The sequence below is a fragment of the Rhineura floridana genome, chromosome 3 (assembly GCF_030035675.1).
Source record: "Rhineura floridana isolate rRhiFlo1 chromosome 3, rRhiFlo1.hap2, whole genome shotgun sequence".
NCBI lineage: Eukaryota > Metazoa > Chordata > Lepidosauria > Squamata > Rhineuridae > Rhineura > Rhineura floridana.
This window is the reverse complement of record NC_084482.1, coordinates 107,690,019-107,708,448: the sequence shown is the minus strand read 5'-3', so window position 1 is coordinate 107,708,448 and position 18,430 is coordinate 107,690,019. Positions and strand designations below refer to the sequence as shown.

The 18,430-nt window shown below is 41.1% G+C and overlaps 2 protein-coding genes and 1 long non-coding RNA gene across 12 annotated transcripts in view; 1 reads left to right on the top strand and 2 right to left on the bottom strand.

Annotated features, from left to right (window-relative positions):
- Positions 1 to 2,562, bottom strand: part of LOC133380281 (uncharacterized) — a 14,713-nt gene extending 12,151 nt beyond the window's left edge. For 3 of the 6 annotated variants that reach the window (XR_009761402.1, XR_009761401.1, XR_009761403.1), the window contains exons 1-2: positions 1,978 to 2,316; positions 1,343 to 1,455 (exon numbers count right to left, since the gene is read on the bottom strand). This is a non-coding gene — a long non-coding RNA (uncharacterized LOC133380281). Of the gene's footprint in view, positions 1 to 1,342; positions 1,456 to 1,977; positions 2,317 to 2,355 lie in introns of those variants that run through there. The other 3 variants (XR_009761405.1, XR_009761404.1, XR_009761406.1) reach the window with 3 other exon arrangements.
- PHYKPL (5-phosphohydroxy-L-lysine phospho-lyase) lies at positions 1,553 to 18,373 on the top strand. Of its 5 annotated transcripts, XM_061617270.1 has the most exons (13): positions 1,926 to 2,269; positions 10,301 to 10,419; positions 11,176 to 11,335; positions 11,992 to 12,066; positions 12,692 to 12,779; positions 12,876 to 12,992; positions 13,350 to 13,432; positions 13,781 to 14,006; positions 14,205 to 14,359; positions 14,543 to 14,632; positions 16,454 to 16,584; positions 17,275 to 17,325; positions 17,553 to 18,373. In XM_061617270.1, the coding sequence occupies exons 1-12, from the start codon at positions 2,085 to 2,087 to the stop codon at positions 17,295 to 17,297; spliced, it is 1,452 nt and encodes a 483-aa protein (XP_061473254.1). In that variant the 5' UTR covers positions 1,926 to 2,084; the 3' UTR covers positions 17,298 to 17,325; positions 17,553 to 18,373. The 5 variants fall into 5 exon arrangements, 2 of the variants coding, with proteins under 2 accessions (XP_061473254.1, XP_061473253.1); XR_009761399.1 differs by lacking the exon at positions 1,926 to 2,269 and adding an exon at positions 1,553 to 1,917 and having other exon boundaries at positions 16,454 to 17,325; XR_009761398.1 differs by having other exon boundaries at positions 16,454 to 17,325.
- HNRNPAB (heterogeneous nuclear ribonucleoprotein A/B) overlaps positions 11,623 to 18,430 on the bottom strand; it is an 18,384-nt gene continuing 11,576 nt past the window's right edge. Inside the window, exon 9 of the mRNA XM_061617272.1 lies at positions 11,623 to 17,410. The gene's annotated coding sequence lies outside the window, so the exon portion shown is untranslated. The remainder of the gene's footprint in view (positions 17,411 to 18,430) is intronic.

Genomic DNA, 18,430 nt, shown 5'->3' with positions numbered 1-18,430 from the left:
GTATAAAGAAATATATCAATAAATTCAAAAGCTTTGCAGAAAATATATTTGACAAGGACAGATATGAAGCATTTAACAAGGGGACATCCACATTCAATTAACAAAAAAAATCAGTTTAATATGTTATACTAAGGATTTTCCATGTCAACTAAAGCTCCAAAATTTCAGGAAATTACAGCTGTTAAGGACAATGTCCTTAATATTATTTAGGCTATATTGATATGGTATAGTATCCTGTCCTGTGATTAATACTAGCTTCACCACCGCTTTGGCACTGGATGCCTGTCACTGGCAGAATGGTGGACCTAAGTCCCAGATTTGTTCACTGGAATTGACGCATGGAGTCTGTACAACTGAAGCTACCATTCCATGGTATGAGTACCCAACTTACAAATAATACCATCTGCACAGAATAATAAGAGCTGGAAAAAACTTTCCAACTGGAAAAAAATACCCATGCTGCATCCAAAGCAGGGGTGGAAGCTGTGGCCCTTCTGATATTATTGGACTCCCATCATTTCTGACCATTGGCCATGCTGGCTGGTGATAGGAGTTGTGAGTCCAGCATGGGGGTGAGGGTGTGCATACCTTCTCCATCCTTACTATCCAGACCTCAGAGCAGCTTTCAGTAGGGTTTCAGATGGTCTCCCAGGCAGGCTGAGTACCTTGCCATAAACTCACTAGATTGATTGATTGCATTTGTATACCACCCCATAGCAGAAGCTCTCTAGGTGGTTTACAACAATATATTGTTAGTCAAGCTACCGACTCTCTCTCTCACCCCCCCCCCCCGCAACTGGAAGTATAAGAATACTTTCCTGTGTTGCCTTAAGCTATTGAAAGGATTACAACTAAAAGAGAACACGTGTACTATACAAAAGTATTGTTCTTTTAACGGGAGGGGGGAATTAGCGGCCTTAACTCAGGGATGAATCGTTACAGTGACAAAAACCGTAGCACAAAGTCATCGAAGTCCTGCGCCTGAACAATCCTTTTCCCAGTCCTTTCTATCAGTCTGCTTTTCAGAAAACTTTCCCCACTATCAGTGTCTACTTTTCAGAAAAAGTTTCACCTGTTGAGTTAATAAGTATATATAATACTAATTAACAATTGAAGCGTTTTGAGACACGCAAAAGCTAATGAGGAAGGCATTGCCAACTGAATCGCGCCCTATCATGAGGTCGTAAAAGGCACAGGGGAGCCCTACCAAATAAACAGCCCGCAGCCTGAGTGACCAGCAGAGACAACTGTCTTAGTCCAAGGATCTTAACTTAGTTCAAACAAGCATAAAATTGCCACAGTATAAAACTGTCCCCACTAATAAAGAGCCACGGAGCAGAACCTTTCCTCTCGGGACTTCGTCGTATGTAAAAGTTGAAGAAGTTCCACGCGGCGTCAACCAGGGGGGGCTAGGCAGTCCAGGATCAAACGCCAGCTCCTCGCCGCTGCGCGTGCCTGAGGACGAGCCAATAAATTTACTTTAAAAAAAACAACCTTCACAGTTTCGCGCTGCAAGTTGACTTTAAACGGCATTTTTGGGCGGACTCAAGCCGGAAATAACATCTGCCTAAAATAAGCAATGGAGAAATCCAAGATTTTAGATTAGCTGTGAATTTAGATTTAAGCTTGGCAGTTCCCGACACCGGGCCAAAAATATAGCTGCAAAATGTTCATGCTCGAACTCCGGCCTTATCTGCGGGCTGCTTTTGGGTTGGAGTGCGGGAGCGGAGGAGGCAGTTTAAGCGGCTTGGCTTTTGCTGCAACCTAATCGGTATTTTGCATGAGGAACTGTCCTTTTGGACTGCAAACTCAATCTAGCCTCATCCCCGCCTCTAGCGCAAGTGGACTGCAATGCAGAGCTACCGTAAGCCACTCTCAGGCACTGCTCCCCAACCTGCAACACTGAGAAAATAGACGGTATTGGTATTTTAAAATATATATATTAAGAACGCAAAAACAAAAATCACATTTTTTTACATTTCTATTTACTGCTGCCTTTTTGTTCCGGGGTGGAGACGCGGCTGCCCTGTCATATATTTTAGCAGTACTGTACGCTAAAAGGCTGGACTTCTCCATCGTTTTCTATGGGCAGCTCTCACTTCCGCCTGAGTGGAAAAAAAGGAATCCGGAAGGCATTGCTCCAAACAATTAGATTACCACTCTACCCTTATCCTATCTCTGTGGTTTCTCTTCCGTATCTCGGAACAGCCATGAGCGCCGAGCCACGCAGCCGCCAGGAGACTCTGGCTTTGCGAAAGCAGCTGATCGGGTAGGTCTTGGTGCTGCTGAAGGAAAAAAGGAAGGGGTTTGTGGGGAGGGAGCACCCTTCCTGGAATTGAAAGGGCAAATTTTCACCTCACCCCGCCCCGCTTTCCCTCGAGGCGTCAGTCTTTGGGTTGTCCACGTGTGTGAGCTGTTCACGTGTCTCTGAGCGTGGCCTCAGTACGGCAGAAAAGCAGGTCCCCTCTGAAGCATGTTTCTCTTGGCACTTTGTGGTCAGAGACGGCGGACCTCGGATATCATTCGGCAGCGCAGCTGTTGCTTTGTTGATGCGCCAGAGAAATTCGCAATGTACCCCCATCGTAACATCCACTCCCATCTAGTTAAAGAGCGTCTATGCGTAGGATCCGGCTGCCTCACGTTGCCTATTTTGTATTTTTCATTCTCAAGAGTTACGACAGAAAGGCGCCTAGACGTAGCAAAATGCTTAAAGTACAGTTGCTAGATGTGTGCTTTGCTTTTTTTAAAAAAAGTACTGAGCTATAATTTGCTGTTTGCTGAAATGTTCAGGGACACTTAAATTTTACATACATTTTTTCTGGCCAAGAGATTTAATTGTTAAGACTCATTTGAGAATATAAAGGTATCTTATACTGAGTAAGGCCTTTATTGAAAAATATTTTTTCCTTGCCTTTCAGCTCGAAAACCTAATATCTAGCTGAATGTTTGCTATGCAATAGGTATCTGTTGTTTGCCTCAATTTATTGTTTGTTTACTTTGTACATATCTCACCTGTGCTCCAAGGAGTTTAAGGCAGCATACATAGTTCTCCCTCCCCCCCCCCTTTTTTTATTTTCACAACTCTGTGAGGTAGGTTAGGCTGAGAGAGACACTAAGCTTCATGGCTGAGTGAAGACTTGAAGTCTCCCAGGTCCTAGTCTGACACTCTAACCACTACATCATACTTCAGCCTTTAAAGCCCTAAATAGGTTGGGATCAGGCAACCCAAGAGACTACCGTCTTTCACATATAGGCTTTGCCTGTTGTTAAAGGTGCTTCAATAAACAATGGGCATGTACTAGGAGCAGGGCCTTTTTGATATTGGTATTTTGATATTTGATATGAATCACATAAAGGGGCTCCATAAACAAAGAGACACGGTTGTACAACTTACTGGCCCCACCTATGCAAAATGGAAATGGACTGCCTTCAAATCAGTTCCGACTTATGGGGACCCTATGAATAGGATTTTCATGGTAAGCTGTATTCAGAGGGGGTTTACCATTGCCTCCCACTGAGGCCGAGAGGCAGTGAATGGCCCAAGGTCACCCAGTGAGCTTCATGACTGTGTGGGGATTTGAACCTTGGTCTCCTGGGTCATAGTCCAACACACTAACCACTACGCCACACTGGCTCTCAACATGGATGCATTTGAGGATAAGGAAGGCACACAAAGTTGAAGGCAGGGCCAATGACACACTTCTGTTGTTTATCTATAAATCACAACGCATAAAAAGATCATGGTGGTGTTAGGAAGGAAACCCTGAGCCTAGGAAATACACCAATGAACCAGTTACAAAGCACGATGGAACACAGGTGGGAGGGGGCACTGTGACGCCCTTCCCCGGCTCTCCCTGTCAGGTTCCTACCTGCTTGTGGCTACTACCTTTCACTAGGCACCACCAGAGACTCCACCAGTCCAGACTGCCCTTTTTTATGGTTTCTCTCTCCGCTCTAGCACAGATCTCACTAGATCCCTCTGCTAGGCATCACCACCAGTCACATCCTATAACCAATGTTCCCAGAGACTTTGCCTGAGTCTCTATCTGGTTATTTTTGTGACTGCGTGCTTATGCTGTTCCCAACCCCTTTGTATCTATGTAGATAACTCATATAACTCTGGGTTGCGCTGGATACTTGTAATGTTATTATTCTTCTCTTCACCGCTGCCACCATTCGTTACTGTTTCCCTTCAGCCTTGGTCATTACCTTGCCCTCCCTTCTGGTCTGTGAAACCCCAGCCAAGGATCAGGCCTTCGGTAAACCAAAATAGTATTTATTAAATATCAGAAATAACAAGATTACTTTTATAATAGTACATAAGCATATGGTTTCATCTATTCCTGTGATACTTGACTTATTAACTAGAACTCCAGTTCCCTTTCTCCACACTCTCCTAACATCCACTACCAAACTTCCACCTCCTCACAACATCCACCTCCTACAACATCCACCCAGATTCAAATGCTCAGCCAATCATCCAGCATTCTACTGCTCATCTACTCCCCCCTCCTCTTTCACTCCACTTACCATATATCTTCTATACAAACAGCACTTACCATATTTACATTAATACAGGAACATCACAGGCGCACACACACGCAATGTAAGTTTTGTTTCTTCATGGGAAGTTGACCTCGGAGGTGCCTTTAAGTCAGCAATAATGTTTTGAGAAGATAATAAACTGAGCTGTCCTTGACTGTTTTATTCTTGCAGTACGCGATGTGTATTTACACCCATGTATCTTCTATGTATAATTAAGGTTTTGTATTTCTCTCCAAAATTCCTTTTGGGTACTCCCTCAGAGGTTTAGTAATAGAATCTCGTAGCTTCATTGATAAGAGGGCTTCTCAGGGCCACATGTATCTTCTTGTGTATATGTTCCTATGTTTATGACCCCCAGAAGTGTCAGTTACTCACCTCATCCCTACACTTATCTCACAATGTATTGCTCAGGGCCTCAAAGATTCAGGGAGGAACGTCCTGACTTTTTGAAATGTAGCAGGGGCCTGTTACTTGTCTCTGATGTTGTCACTGATGGTTATGTTAGTTTGTTTATTGCTGCTTCACTCCTGAAACCTATATATTGGCACAGTAGATAATAAACGGGGTCTTCATTCTTGCCAGGCTGCTGTGCCTGTGTTGAGACTGAGGCCACTTTTTGATCAAGAAGTTGTGTGTGCCTTTACTTGGTACCTGGCTGAAATCCCAGCAGTCAATCAGGTTCTCCTCAGCTCGCACTTCCACCCGGGAATTGAGGTGAGCAGCACACCGCTTTGGCGGGTGCTAAAAATAGCCTCAACAGTGGTGTTCAGTTAAATCATTAAAATATAAAATTATGGACACATATAGAACAAATGACCACGACTGAATGAAATTGTGTAATGAAAAAGTAAACACTCTAAGCTGAGATGCACCCCTTGAATAAAACAACTGCTGCCATCATCTCTGTCAGCAGTACTTCAGAGCTACAGGATTTCCTACAAGGACGCATTTTTAGCAAGCCCTCTGGTCTGACCAGATGAGGGGCCATTTCTGCTCCTTTCTCTTTACCACTTATAGCATAGACAAGCAGTTAGGCAATATGCAAGACCAGAGCTAGCAAAATACTTTAACTTGAATCAACTTCAAACCTTTTATTAAAGTTATATGATAAAGTGAGAGAAAATAGTTCGTTAGTATTCAAACTAGCTATTACACTTGATACAGATCTTAAAATTAGTTCCAGTAACTTATAAAAGTATACCATTTTTCATGCTAATGAGATAGGTTCCATTCTGGAAGTGAGCAGGTGAAATTTCCCCAGGCAAAATGAAATGTACTCAAAACCACCCCATGTTGGTACAGGAGAAATGTTCCATCAAAAGGTAGCAAAAGAATGTGGGGTGTGTCTGTCTTTCGATGAAGATGGCTGTTTGCTACGTTTTTTTCACAAGGGAAGATGTAATTTGAGATGTCCTTCTTGAGTTCCTCTTGGATAAGGGGCAAATATCACCTTGTATACTGGCAGACGCTTGTGACTTTGCAGGAAGAGAATGCTAGAATCAAAGCACCATACCCCATTCCCAGAGCTAGACAACTTTGTCTTGTGTGTTAGCTCAAGGGTGCCGCAGACAAGGAGAGGAGAACCCTTGAAGTGCCGAGCCAGGAACCAGCCAAAATAAAAATAATTGTTTATTGCAGCCCACTGCATTTTGGATATCAAAAGACCCTTAGTTAGCTTTTTACACCTATGAGATAATAGTGCGTTACTTGCACAAGATTGCCCTTGATAAAGGGTCTTTCGATACCCAAAATGCATAGGGCTGCAATAAACCATTAGTATTTTCATTTTGGCTGGTTGCTGGCTCAGCACTTCGAGGGTTCCCTTCTCCTTGTCTGTGGTGCATTGAGGGTGCCTCCCTCTCTGCTTTCCCACTCATATCCCAAGTGTGTACATGCTTTGCACATTTTGATCAGATGGAGAGGTTCTGAATAGAGAAGAGTGTTGAGGTTTTGCATTGCTACACTTCGTTGTCCCTTGGTACAGACAGAACCCTGTTATGTAATTAATGTGTGAAGGGAGCTACTGCATAATGCCTTCCCTAGGGAAGCCTACTGGGCTCAAACACTTTTCAGTTTTTGACAGCTGGCAAAAACCTGGCTTTTATAGACTGTCTTAAGTTTTTTAATTGATTGTGCTGATTGCTGGATCCTTATCAGAGTTTTATTTTATTGATTTGCTTGTGGAGATTTGAACTTTGTTCTGTTTGTGAAACAATGGTTATTTTATAATGGATTTTTAGATGTCATGAGTTATCCTCAGACAAGAATGGGAGAATATAAATGTCTAAATAAATAGTAGTGGCTCTAGTCTTGGCCAGAATTTTTTCTTTAGCTGGGATCTTCTGTATGCAAGCATGCCCTCCCCTAGTAAGCTACAATACCAGCCCCAAAATAACACCACCATCAAAAAAGAAAATTTGGACTTACTTGTGAATTTGTGGTCTGTGGTTCCAGGATGAGATCATCTTTAGTTCTGGGACACCATCTCTCACCGTCCATGATCTTCTTGCAGATAATACCCATTGTGCCTGGAGTGTGAAAAATCCCTATAGCCCAGCTATAACCAGTGTTCAAAGGACAAGTGAATTAACTACTAGCATCATATAAAAATTTAAGGATAGAAAAAGGTATTGCATCAGACTTGATCTGGCTTATGACTGTTATCAGGGGCTTCATAGCAAATGCATTGTCACCTCAACATGATAAACTGCCATACCTTGAAAATTGTTGGGAACAAGAATTCACAAGTAAGCCCAAATTTACCTTTTTCCACTTGTCTGGAGAAGGAGCAATCTTGGTGGGTTAAGAATGTCTCTAAACTGCTGGCTCAATTTACTCCTTCTCCGAATATTTGGGTCCATTTCAGTCTGTCTTCTAGCATGCTATGGGACTGAAACTGATTTAGGCTGTCTTGTAGATGACCTTTGCTAGGATACAGATAGGGAACTCTGTTGGTTCTCCTAGCACTTTCAGTGGCTTTCATTACACTTTGTGGATTGCCTTGCCAGAGTAGGGCTTGGAGGCAGTGTTATGGTGAGTCCAATCCTTTCCAGAGGGGCAAGTCCAGGTAGTGTTGGGGACCTACTATCTGCCTGTGGCTGTTCGCCTTTGTAGTGTCTTGGGGTTCCAGCCTGTCTCCCATTCTTTTTGACATCTATATGAAACCAGTGGGAGAGGTCATCTGGAGGTTTGAACTGAGATACTACAATATCCAGACAGCACAGAACTCTACCTCTTGTTCCCATCTATAATCTCCAGGATGCACTGGAAACCTAAAGGTATCTGGAGGTAGTTCTGGAATAGATAAGGGCAAACAAACAAACTTAATCAGGATGGTAGTTCTGTTGTTTGGGATGTCTCTTGACTTGGATAGAGGTTTACAAACGTTTTTGAATGGGTTTTAGATTTTCCCTAAAGAATCAGGCACATACTTTGGAAGTATTACTGGAATGTTATCTATGGAAGTGGAGGTGACCTCAATGGTTTTAGTATCTTGGGCTGGTTCATCAACTGTAACTCAATTTGGAGAAAGTGGACCTGGTTTAAGTTATTAACACACATACATACACACACACACACACACACACACACACACAGACGGAGAGAGGATACATCCAGACTAAACATCTGTAATGTTCTGTTTTTGTTGTTATGTGCCTTCAAGTCGATTATGACTTTTGGCAACCCTATGAATCGGTGACCTCCTGTAGCATCATTTGTAAACCACCCTGTTCAGAACTTGTAAGTTCAGGTCTATGGCTTCCTTTATGGAATCAATCCATTTCTTGTTTGGCCTTCCTCTTTTTCTACTCCCTTCTGTTTTTCCCAGCATTATTGTCTTTTCTAGTGAATCTTGTCTTCTCATTATGCATCCAAAGTATGAGAACCGCAGTTTCATCATTTTAGCTTCTAGCGATAGTTCTGGTTTAATTTGTTCTAACATCCAATTATTTCTTTTTTTTGCAGTCCATGGTATCTGCAAACCTCTCCTCCAACACCACATTTCAAATGAGTTGATTTTTCTCTTAACCACTTTTTTCACTGTTCAACCTTTACATCTATACAGAGATCAGGAATACCATGGTCTGAATGATCCTGACTTTAGTGTTCAGTGATACATCTTTGCATTTGAGGACCTTTTCTAGCTCTCATAGCTGCCCTCCCCAGTCCTAGCCTTCTTCTGATTTCTTGACTATTGTCTCCATTTTGGTTAATGACTGTGCCAAGGTATAGTGTCCTTGTTGACAACTTTAAGTTACATAAATCTTCTCGTCCTTACTTTAGTCTTCTTGACGTTCAGCTGTAGTCCTGCTTTTGTGTTTTCCTCTAACTTTCATCAGCATTGTCCAACTGCCTGGAATCCGTGAGTGGATGGATGGGAAGGAACAAGCTGAAGTTGAACCCTGATAAAACCGAGGTACTACTTGTGGGGGACAAGAGAAGGTTGGGTGACATTGACCTGAAGTTCAATGGGGTGAGTTTACCCCTAAAGGACCAGGTCCGCAGCCTTGGGGTTGTGCTTGATTCCAGGCTGTCCATGGAGGCTCAGATTTCGGCAGTGAGCCGGGCAGCCTGGTACCAACTACACCTCATACGAAGGCTGCAACCCTACCTTCCTGTTCATCAGCTCCCACTGGTGGTACACGCCCTGATCACCTCTCGTTTGGACTACTGTAATGCGCTCTACGTGGGGTTACCCTTGAAAACAGTCCGGAAATTACAACTGATACAAAATGCGGCGGCTCGACTACTTACGAATAGTCGCCGCCGAGATCACATCACACCAGTGTTGTTCGACCTACACTGGCTTCCAGTTGTTTTCCGAGCCCAATTCAAGGTGTTGGTATTGACCTTTAAATCCCTATACGGTTTCGGCCCAGTTTATCTCACGGAGCGCCTTCAACGCCACCAATTATGCCGCCCGTCAAGATCGGCCACACAGGGCCTTCTCTCAATCCCGCCAACAAAAACAGCCAGATTGGCGGGTACAAGAGAGAGGGCATTCTCAGTGGTGGCCCCCACTCTTTAGAACTCCCTCCCACAAGATCTCCGGCATGCCTCTTCCCTAAATGTATTTCGGAAAGCCTTAAAGACCTGGCTTTTTCAGCAGGCCTTCGGGGTATCCGGGGAGGGTTAATCGATATAATTGTAATGCCTCCTACCCAGTTTTAATATTGTTGTTGTAGATCTATTGTTTTTATTGTATTACTGTATTTTATTAATTGTATTTTAATAATTTTGTAAGTCGCCTAGAGTGGCCATTGGCCAGATAGGCGACGAAGAAATTAAATTTATTAGTAGTAGTAGTAGTAGTATGGTATCATCTGCGTATCTTATAATTATTGATATTTCTCCCTCCAATTTTAAAGACTCAAAACTTCAGATGCAAAAATCAGACACCAGAAGGCTTGTGGCTAGGCAGTTAGATGTATCACACAAATTTTGCATCCATTGCATTGGTCATCCATTTCTTTGTAGGCTCAATCTGAAAAACTAGTACAAATGTTTTAAGTCCCGAATGGTTTGGGATCTGGTCATTTGAAGAACTGCCTACATCTATATGAACCTACCCAGATTAGCCCACCATTAATTTCACAGCCATTTTTTTAAATATTGTATTAGTTATTAGAGAGAAGGGCATTAATTAAAACTATTATTTTGAAACATTGCTTTATTGAAAATGCTAAAAAAAGAAAATTAAATTAGGATGTTAGATTCTTGTTTTAACTAAATTTTTACTTTTTTTTAAATTTAGATCCTCTTGCAAGCTTTTTTTCCCAGAAGACCCAGTGAAGATTATCCGGGCAAAGGGCCAGTATATGTATGATGAAAATGGAAACAAGTACCTTGACTGTATCAATAATGTTGCTCATGGCAAGTGTGAAACCACATTCATGTTAATACGCACGGTCAGGCCTCAACTAAAGTTATGTGCAAATACATGTAATGGTAACCTGATGGCCCAATTGGAACTGAAAAAAACTGGTTCTGGTCGGTGCAGTCTGGATTGGAAAAACTGTAGGAGTTTAAGTGTGTACACATAATCCCATTCCTGCAATTTACCTGCTCCATATCATGTATACCAACACTCAGCAGCTTTTCCCATGTGGCAAGTGTTTATTTTCCCTCACAAACAGCACTGCAACACAATAGCCAGCAGTGCCAGAACAGTGGCTTTAGGGCAGAATAAGGAAAAGCCAGATAAAGGAAAGCTATGTCTTATGCCAAGTGTCTGGACAGGCTGGTATGAAGTGGTGGGAAGGCGACTATTATGCCTCTGTACAGCCTTTGTGGTACTGCATGACTAGTCAATAAGCCAAGCCACCTGAGCTGATAGAAGGAAATCTCCATTAACAGAGGCAGTATGCCTCTGAATACCAGTTGCTGGGCTTCACAAACGGGGAGAGTTCTGTTACACTTAGCTCTGCTTTGGGGCTTCCTGTAGACATCTGGTTAGCCACTATCAGAACAGGATGAGCCTTTGGCTCCTATGGCCTTCCCTTTCCCACTTTCAGGACTGAGTAGTATATAAAGAGAAAGGCTAAGAGCCCATGTACATTGTCTTAAAATAATGTATTAATGGACACTGAAATGGACATTCTCTCACCATGCATCTTCCTTATTTTTCAGTTGGACACTGTCACTCTGAAGTGATCAGAGCAGCACATCAACAAAATTTGGTGCTAAATACAAACTCTCGATATCTGCATGACAATTTGGTGGACTACGCACAAAGACTTTCTAATACACTGCCTAAAAAGCTGTGTACTTTCTATTTTTTGAATTCAGGGTAAGTTTTTGACACTTTGCTAGTAGGGCAAGTTGTAGTTCCCCTAAGGCTGCAATCCTGTGCATACTTACTTGGGAGTGAATACAAACTGAACACAGCAAGATTTCGTTCTGAGTAAATACATGTAAGATCAGGCAATTAACCTACTTTAAAATAATCAAGCTAGAAGTTAAACATTGGAAATAAATGACAGCTATTTAGATCCTACAGTCATCTCTATTATTAACACTGTAGATTATAATCCCCCCCCAGCAAAAAAAACCCATTTATTGGGAAAACCATACTGCTTTGATTAAACCAAATGCCTGGTATTTATTTGTACTTTGATATATGCTCCTCTAATCAGAACAAATATACATATTATTTCACTCCTTTAGAGAAAAATGAACATTTCCAGTCATTCCTTTCTCAGAGCAAAAAGCTCACACCATGCAATTACAATGAAACAATTAACAAATGTATACATCAGCTGGGTCAAAAACTAATGTTCACTGTGCATTCTCTTGTTGTACATTCCCTCATTTTGTTGTATAATTCATGCATCTGAAAATTGCTTGCTCAGTTCTGCAAACTATAGATATAAAACTGTAAAGCCAGAGAGGACATTACTTGTCTGAATATGCACAATGAGAAAGCTGCAAAACTTTCCATTGTAGATCAGAAGCCAATGATCTTGCCTTGAGATTGGCACGGCAGTATACAAAGCATGAGGACATTGTTGTGGTGGACCAGTAAGTATATAAAACATTTTTAATGAAGTATTATGTAGCAAAGCCATGAAATCTCATTTTATAAACTTCTAAAGAAAAAAGTTAATATAGGGATTTGTTTGGTATCAGGCAAGAAGTTGGTTGATCAGCACCGGGAGTGTCTTAAAGCTCATAATTCTTACCTATTTTTTACATTTGAATCCCACCCTTCTTCCAAGATCAGGGTACATGAGCTAATTTATCATCCAGGTACTGGTCAAGCCTAGACCTGCTTCTGTTTCAGAGCCAGAAGTACAAGTTCCTTAAGTCCACTTTCTAGACCCCAGGTTGCATGTTGTCAGCATCAAGGTACAATACATACAGCCTTGCAGGAGATTATAAACAATGCTACTGGAATTATCTCTGTGCTTCTTGACTAAATCATGATTTATACTAACATTAGACAAGGGCTTTGAAGAAGCAGAACATTTGTCTTCATGGCAGCAGCTTGCTTTTGCAAAGAATAGGAAGCTGAAGGAGTATGTAAAGTGCCCATAAATAGAGCTGCTGCTTCAGTTTGGCAGTCTGAATGCTGTAAAATCTGTAGTAGTTCTAGTGAATCAGTCTAGAATTGACTATGTAGTTCTGCTGTTTTGTTTTTTTTAAGTGCTTATCATGGACATCTGACATCCTTGATTGACATAAGTCCATATAAATTCAGAAATCTAGAAGGCCAAAAGGAATGGGTCCACGTGGTATGCAAGAGACAGACTACTTTGACCATTTTCCATTGATTTCTAATTCATCTAAGCCCTGGTGACCTGAATAACAATTACACTTTCTTTGGACAGGCTCCTCTTCCTGACACGTACCGAGGATTATATAGAGAAGACCATAAGGATCCAGCCACAGCATATGCCAATGAAGTGAAAAAAATAATTGACCAAGCACACCAAAAAAGCAGAAAGGTAAAATAAAGGAATTAAGTGGAATATAACCTTACATCTGCCAGTCATATTATGTCAACCCTAGCTGACTGTATTTTTTTTTGGGGGGGGGGGGGGAATCACATGGAATACATACATTTTGTCCCAGTGGAGTGACTGTATCCATAAAAGTTTTCAGAGGGTTTTTTTTTCTGGATCTGCACACTATTGTCTGATCAGTGGACTAGAGTTCCTTGTGCGAGGCAGATAACCTGCTACTGCATGAAAACATTTCAGGATTGGAAGCACGAACCAGTCTTTTTCCAAAATGCTGATTCAGCTTTAAACATTTGGCATGTATCCCACTACTAGCTTCACTGTCATTAAATATCTTTTCAGTTTGCTGCATTTTTTATGGAATCTTTACCAAGTGTTGCTGGACAAATCATTCCACCACCTGGTTATTTCCAGAAGGCAGCAGAGTAAGTATTTCGTCTTAACTTGTCTTACATAAACTGTTTTGTTTGGACTTTCCGCTAAGGACTTCTGGTGCTGTTGTTAGTGCATAATTTTTTTTAGTGGGATTATGCCCTTAGTTGCTACTGCTTGATTTTGTCAGCTCGTAACTGTTTTGGTTTTAGATAGTCTATAGTTTTATTATGCTTATCACCTTTTTAATGTTAAGGATTTTAACATTTCAAAACATGCAAATACTCCAACATTAAAAATAAGAATCAGCTACTAAATTTGTTCAAAATTATGGATTTATTGGTTTTTAAATCTATCTTTATATTGTTATAACTATAGCTGTGATTTGGCTCTCTTAATAGGTATATATATGAGGCAGGAGGTGTATTCATTGCTGATGAAATTCAAGTTGGCTTTGGAAGGGTTGGCAAACATTTTTGGGCATTTCAACTTCAGGGAGAGGATTTTATTCCCGATATTGTTACCATGGGAAAACCGATTGGCAATGGGCATCCTGTCTCTTGTGTAGCAACAACAAAGGAAGTTGCAGAGGCGTTTTCAGCAACAGGAGTAGAATATTTTAACACAGTAAGTAACCTCTAAATCCTTACTGTGTGATCACAAACTACCTATGAATTTGTCCCAGCTTAATGTCTGTTCAGTTTAATATGCTTTTATATGAATGTGTGTACGGGGCTACTTTTATAATTTGCTTAAATTCAGATTAGCACACCATTAAATGCAGAAAGCTTATCTCTACTTTGTGATTTTTCTGCATGGGCTCAGTTTGGAGGAAATCCTGTGTCCTGTGCAATAGGTATAGCAGTCTTAGATGTGATTGAGAAGGAACAGCTTCAAGTCCATGCTCTCCAAGTGGGCAACTTCCTTGTGGAACTACTCAATCAGCAAAAAGCAAAACATCCTCTAATTGGTGATGTCAGGTATTAATTTCTTAACAATCAAATATTATGTGGTATAACTAGCACAACCTCTTAATAAAGATAAGTGCCTTCTGTACTGCAACCTTCTAACTTTTTTAATGGGACATTATATGGAAAAAATCAACTTAAACATTTATGTATTGAAAGTTATTGCCTTCTTGCTGATATTCCTTTCTTTTAAAGGGGTGTTGGGTTGTTCATTGGAGTAGATTTGGTACAAGATCGAGATAAAAGATCACCTGCTACCGAAGAAGCAGAGCTCATCATAACAAGGTATGTGTGGCTTCCACATCCCCAGTCACCACTAATCCATTCTTCCCCTACCACCCCACCCCCCAAAAGATGATGAAGTACCTCTGCGCATACAAGAGCTGGTCATTTGACTATTATGAACATTAAAGTGAGGATATGTGATAATTGGTGATTGAAGAACAAGCTTTTTCCATTCCTCCCTTTGCCCTTTCCTTCCAATCCTCCACAAGGGTCTGCGAGCAGTGGCTCCAAGACCTCTCTCTACTGAACTATTGGCAGAGAACCTATGGCAGGAGTGAGGAACCTGTGGCCCTGCAAATATTAGAAACCTATCAACACCCAACTAGAAATGAGAGTTACAGTCCAAGAATATCTGAAGAGCCACACACTCCCAACCTATAGCAGGAAAGAGAAAAAAGGGAAAAGCAATCCTCACTGCTCTCTCCATTCACCATTTGTGCTCACTGACTCACTTTCAAGTAAACTGTATCCAAGTTAAGGGGTTCTTGTGTCCCTTTCTTCGCAGTTTAAACAACAATCATCCTTTTGGTAGAGCCTTCCAGTTATTATGACTATCAAGAATATACTCCAAAGATGGGGAACCAGCAAGCCATGAGCCAAATTGGGTCCAGCACAGGTCCCACTTTGGCCTGCAAGGTTGTCTTCCCCAAACCACACCCACCTGCCCCACACCTGACATTAGATGTGGGGCAGGTAGAGACATGGCTGGATCAACTGCGCAACCAGGTTCTCACAACCAGGTTCTCGGTGGGGAACTCCATTACACAGACAATCCCTGCAGAAAGCTGGGTTGAAATAGTGTCCATCAGGTGATAAGTGGTGACTTCAAGCCCGCAGCTGTGTGACAGTTTTCCACAGAGAACTTTGATCGTACAGTCAGTCCCTGCAGAAAACAGCTTTGCCAGCCTTATTTTTGGTGCTTGGGAAGTGCTTTGCATAGCGGTTCCCAACAACCAGCTGCCTGTCAAGATACTTTGGAAGCACTTCACAAGGGACTCTTGACAGGTGGGTGGGAATGCACCTGTCAAAGTTGGCCTGTGGTGGTGGGCACAGGTAAGATCTGGCCAACCTAGCCAAAAGGGTTCCCCATCAGTGATGTAGTCTGAGACATGCAGTAGCAGAAACGGCTTTTAGAAAATGTCTTTAGGCGGATTTTCCATTATTTTACATTATTATGTACTTGTTTTAATTGTGACATTTTTGTAACATGCCTGGGAACCATTTGGTGAAGGGTGGGCCATAAATACAAATAATAAATAAATGATAGAGGGATGAATGGGGTCAACATTTTCCAAGGACAATAATGAGGGTCTGATCACCCTCAAACAAGATTTCTCCCACCCTCGCAGGAGACTCAGTGAGGGATTGTGTGGTTTCTCTGCCCATGAACTCTGAATCCTCCTGCTCACGCAGGGAACTCCTGCTATCCAACTGCCTGGTGCAAACTTCACCAGGGACATCTTGGAACTTTTTTTAAATGTCAGTTTCAAAGTTGACACAGTGGGTTGTAGTTAATGTTACTCATATTCACAGTAGACCCACTGAAACTAATAGGCATGACTAACTTGGGTTCATTAACTTCACTGAGTGTGCTCTGAGTAGAACACAGTTGGAAACAACCTACAGATGTATGCAGAAAGCCACTAGCTCTGGGAACCAATCCTATTCCACTTCATAGGGCAAAGCTTCCATGTGAATACTGATAGCTTGCCAGTATGCTTTTAGAGGAGACTCATACTGCAGCAGTGATGGAGTAGCTGAGTTGTGATTTTACTAGTTACTTCAATTACCCATTTTATTTATTTATTTTAAAACATCTAGATTAAAGGAAGAATTCATTATGTTGAGTACAGATGGTCCAGGCAGAAACGTGCTCAAGTTCAAGCCACCACTCTGTTTCAATGCAAAAGACGCGAAGCTAGTTGTGGACAAACTTGATAAGATATTAACAGGTAAGAAAGGGAAGCCTGCTGAGAAACAAATCCTGCAATTGCACAGAAAAAAAGATTGGCTGAATAATTTAGACGCAGGTTTTACTTGTTCATTGCCAGTTATTCTCTGCATATCAAGGCTAAGAGTGGCTGGCTTGCTGTGCATTGATCTTTAAAGTCCCTGGAAGCAATTAAATCAGCTTATGTATATACATGTGCACTAAGGCCCCAAGACTTGCCCACCCCATGGACTTATTCCAGCATGCTATTCCTGACATCAAAGTATTCTCATGCAGCTACCTCTCTCCAAGAAGGGGAAAAGAGGTAAGTACAGTTGTATGAAAACACTACCAGCCATGACCCTTTTGTTCTTTGCTGTGTGACTTCACATATAGAATGTGATTTTGAGATGTGGCCACTTTTGGACTAAATTATCTTCTTCCCATCCCGTGTAAAGTCTGATGCAAGGAAGACAACAACTGAAACAGCTAGGGGCACACTTCTGAGCCTAGCTCAGCAGCGAAGGAATAGAAAAGGCACATGGGGGAGGGAGAGAACAGTGTGTCATGGCAAGAAGTGCTCAAAGAATCTGCTTTAGTATCTTCAGAAACAGGAATAAACTTTGCATTGCTGGAAAACAGAGTAATATTGCTCTTTGCTATAAAATAATGTACAGTGATAAACTAATTAATGCTCTTGAATAATCTACAGAGTTAGAGAAAAAAGAAGCTTAGAGAAGTTCATTTTCGTTACCTTCAAAGGGTAAGTATTCAGGTAACTGCATTCAGGTAATCTGATAAGAAACAAAGTCTAATTCTCCATGAAGGAATCCATTCCATTCATTAATCTAAATACACAATGAACATACACAATTATATTCCAGCAATGGATAATCTATAATTAGCATATTATTACGAAGTATTAAGGAAAACTGTCATTCACTGGCTTTAAAATGTTAATATTTAATTCTTTCATTCCATCTCTTACAGGTTACAGACATGGTGCTGAATTCTACCATGTTTCTAATATGTATTACTTAAGCTACAATACCAAAAATACCACCTTTTCCCAACTACAATTATTAAATTTTTGTATTTGTTGTAATACTGATAGTACAGAAGTTCAAAGTTCTATAGCTGTTATCTATCAATCCAATTCTTCATGCAGTATGGTAGAAACCAAACGATTTATCCAGAAAACATAAGCTGTTTTGCTTGTGCTTTACTGGTTACAGAACCAAAACAACAATTTATACTAATTTCTGCTTATAAAATTAGCACCTTCCAGTCATATATGGGTATGTTTTCTTCTTCCTAACCATAAGGTAATTTAGCAATACTTTTATGTAAACATATCAGCATTTAAATTATGCAGTAATGCATGGGAACCTTAAGTTTTACAGGGACTAGCACCTCACAGAAGTTTTTTTTTCAAAAGCTTTCAGTAACATTGTCAAGCGATTTTACATGGAAAGTATTCAGCTACTATCAAATCCACCTTTTATTTTTCATTCAGGATCAGAGGGTGGTATGAATGTCTCTAGTTACAACAGCTGGCAGATTTGGCTATGCTGATATTTATCAAAAATGTAATAAATTTGACAGCTTACTCCCAAAAAAGGTTTACTTTTAGAGCACACACATTTAAGAACCACCCACCCCATATTACACAGAACTTGTTTGTGATTTTGTGAGCAATGACCCTATATCACAGTGTATCTTCAGACTGCTGACTCCTAGTGGTATCTAACCATTGCCTTTCCGCTGTACATGTGAAGTTTATTACAGTGAGTAAAGTGCTTTTTCTGTGAGCACACGTATATGTTCTATCCCTCCTAGTGGAATGGGGAGAAGGGAATGACTATTTT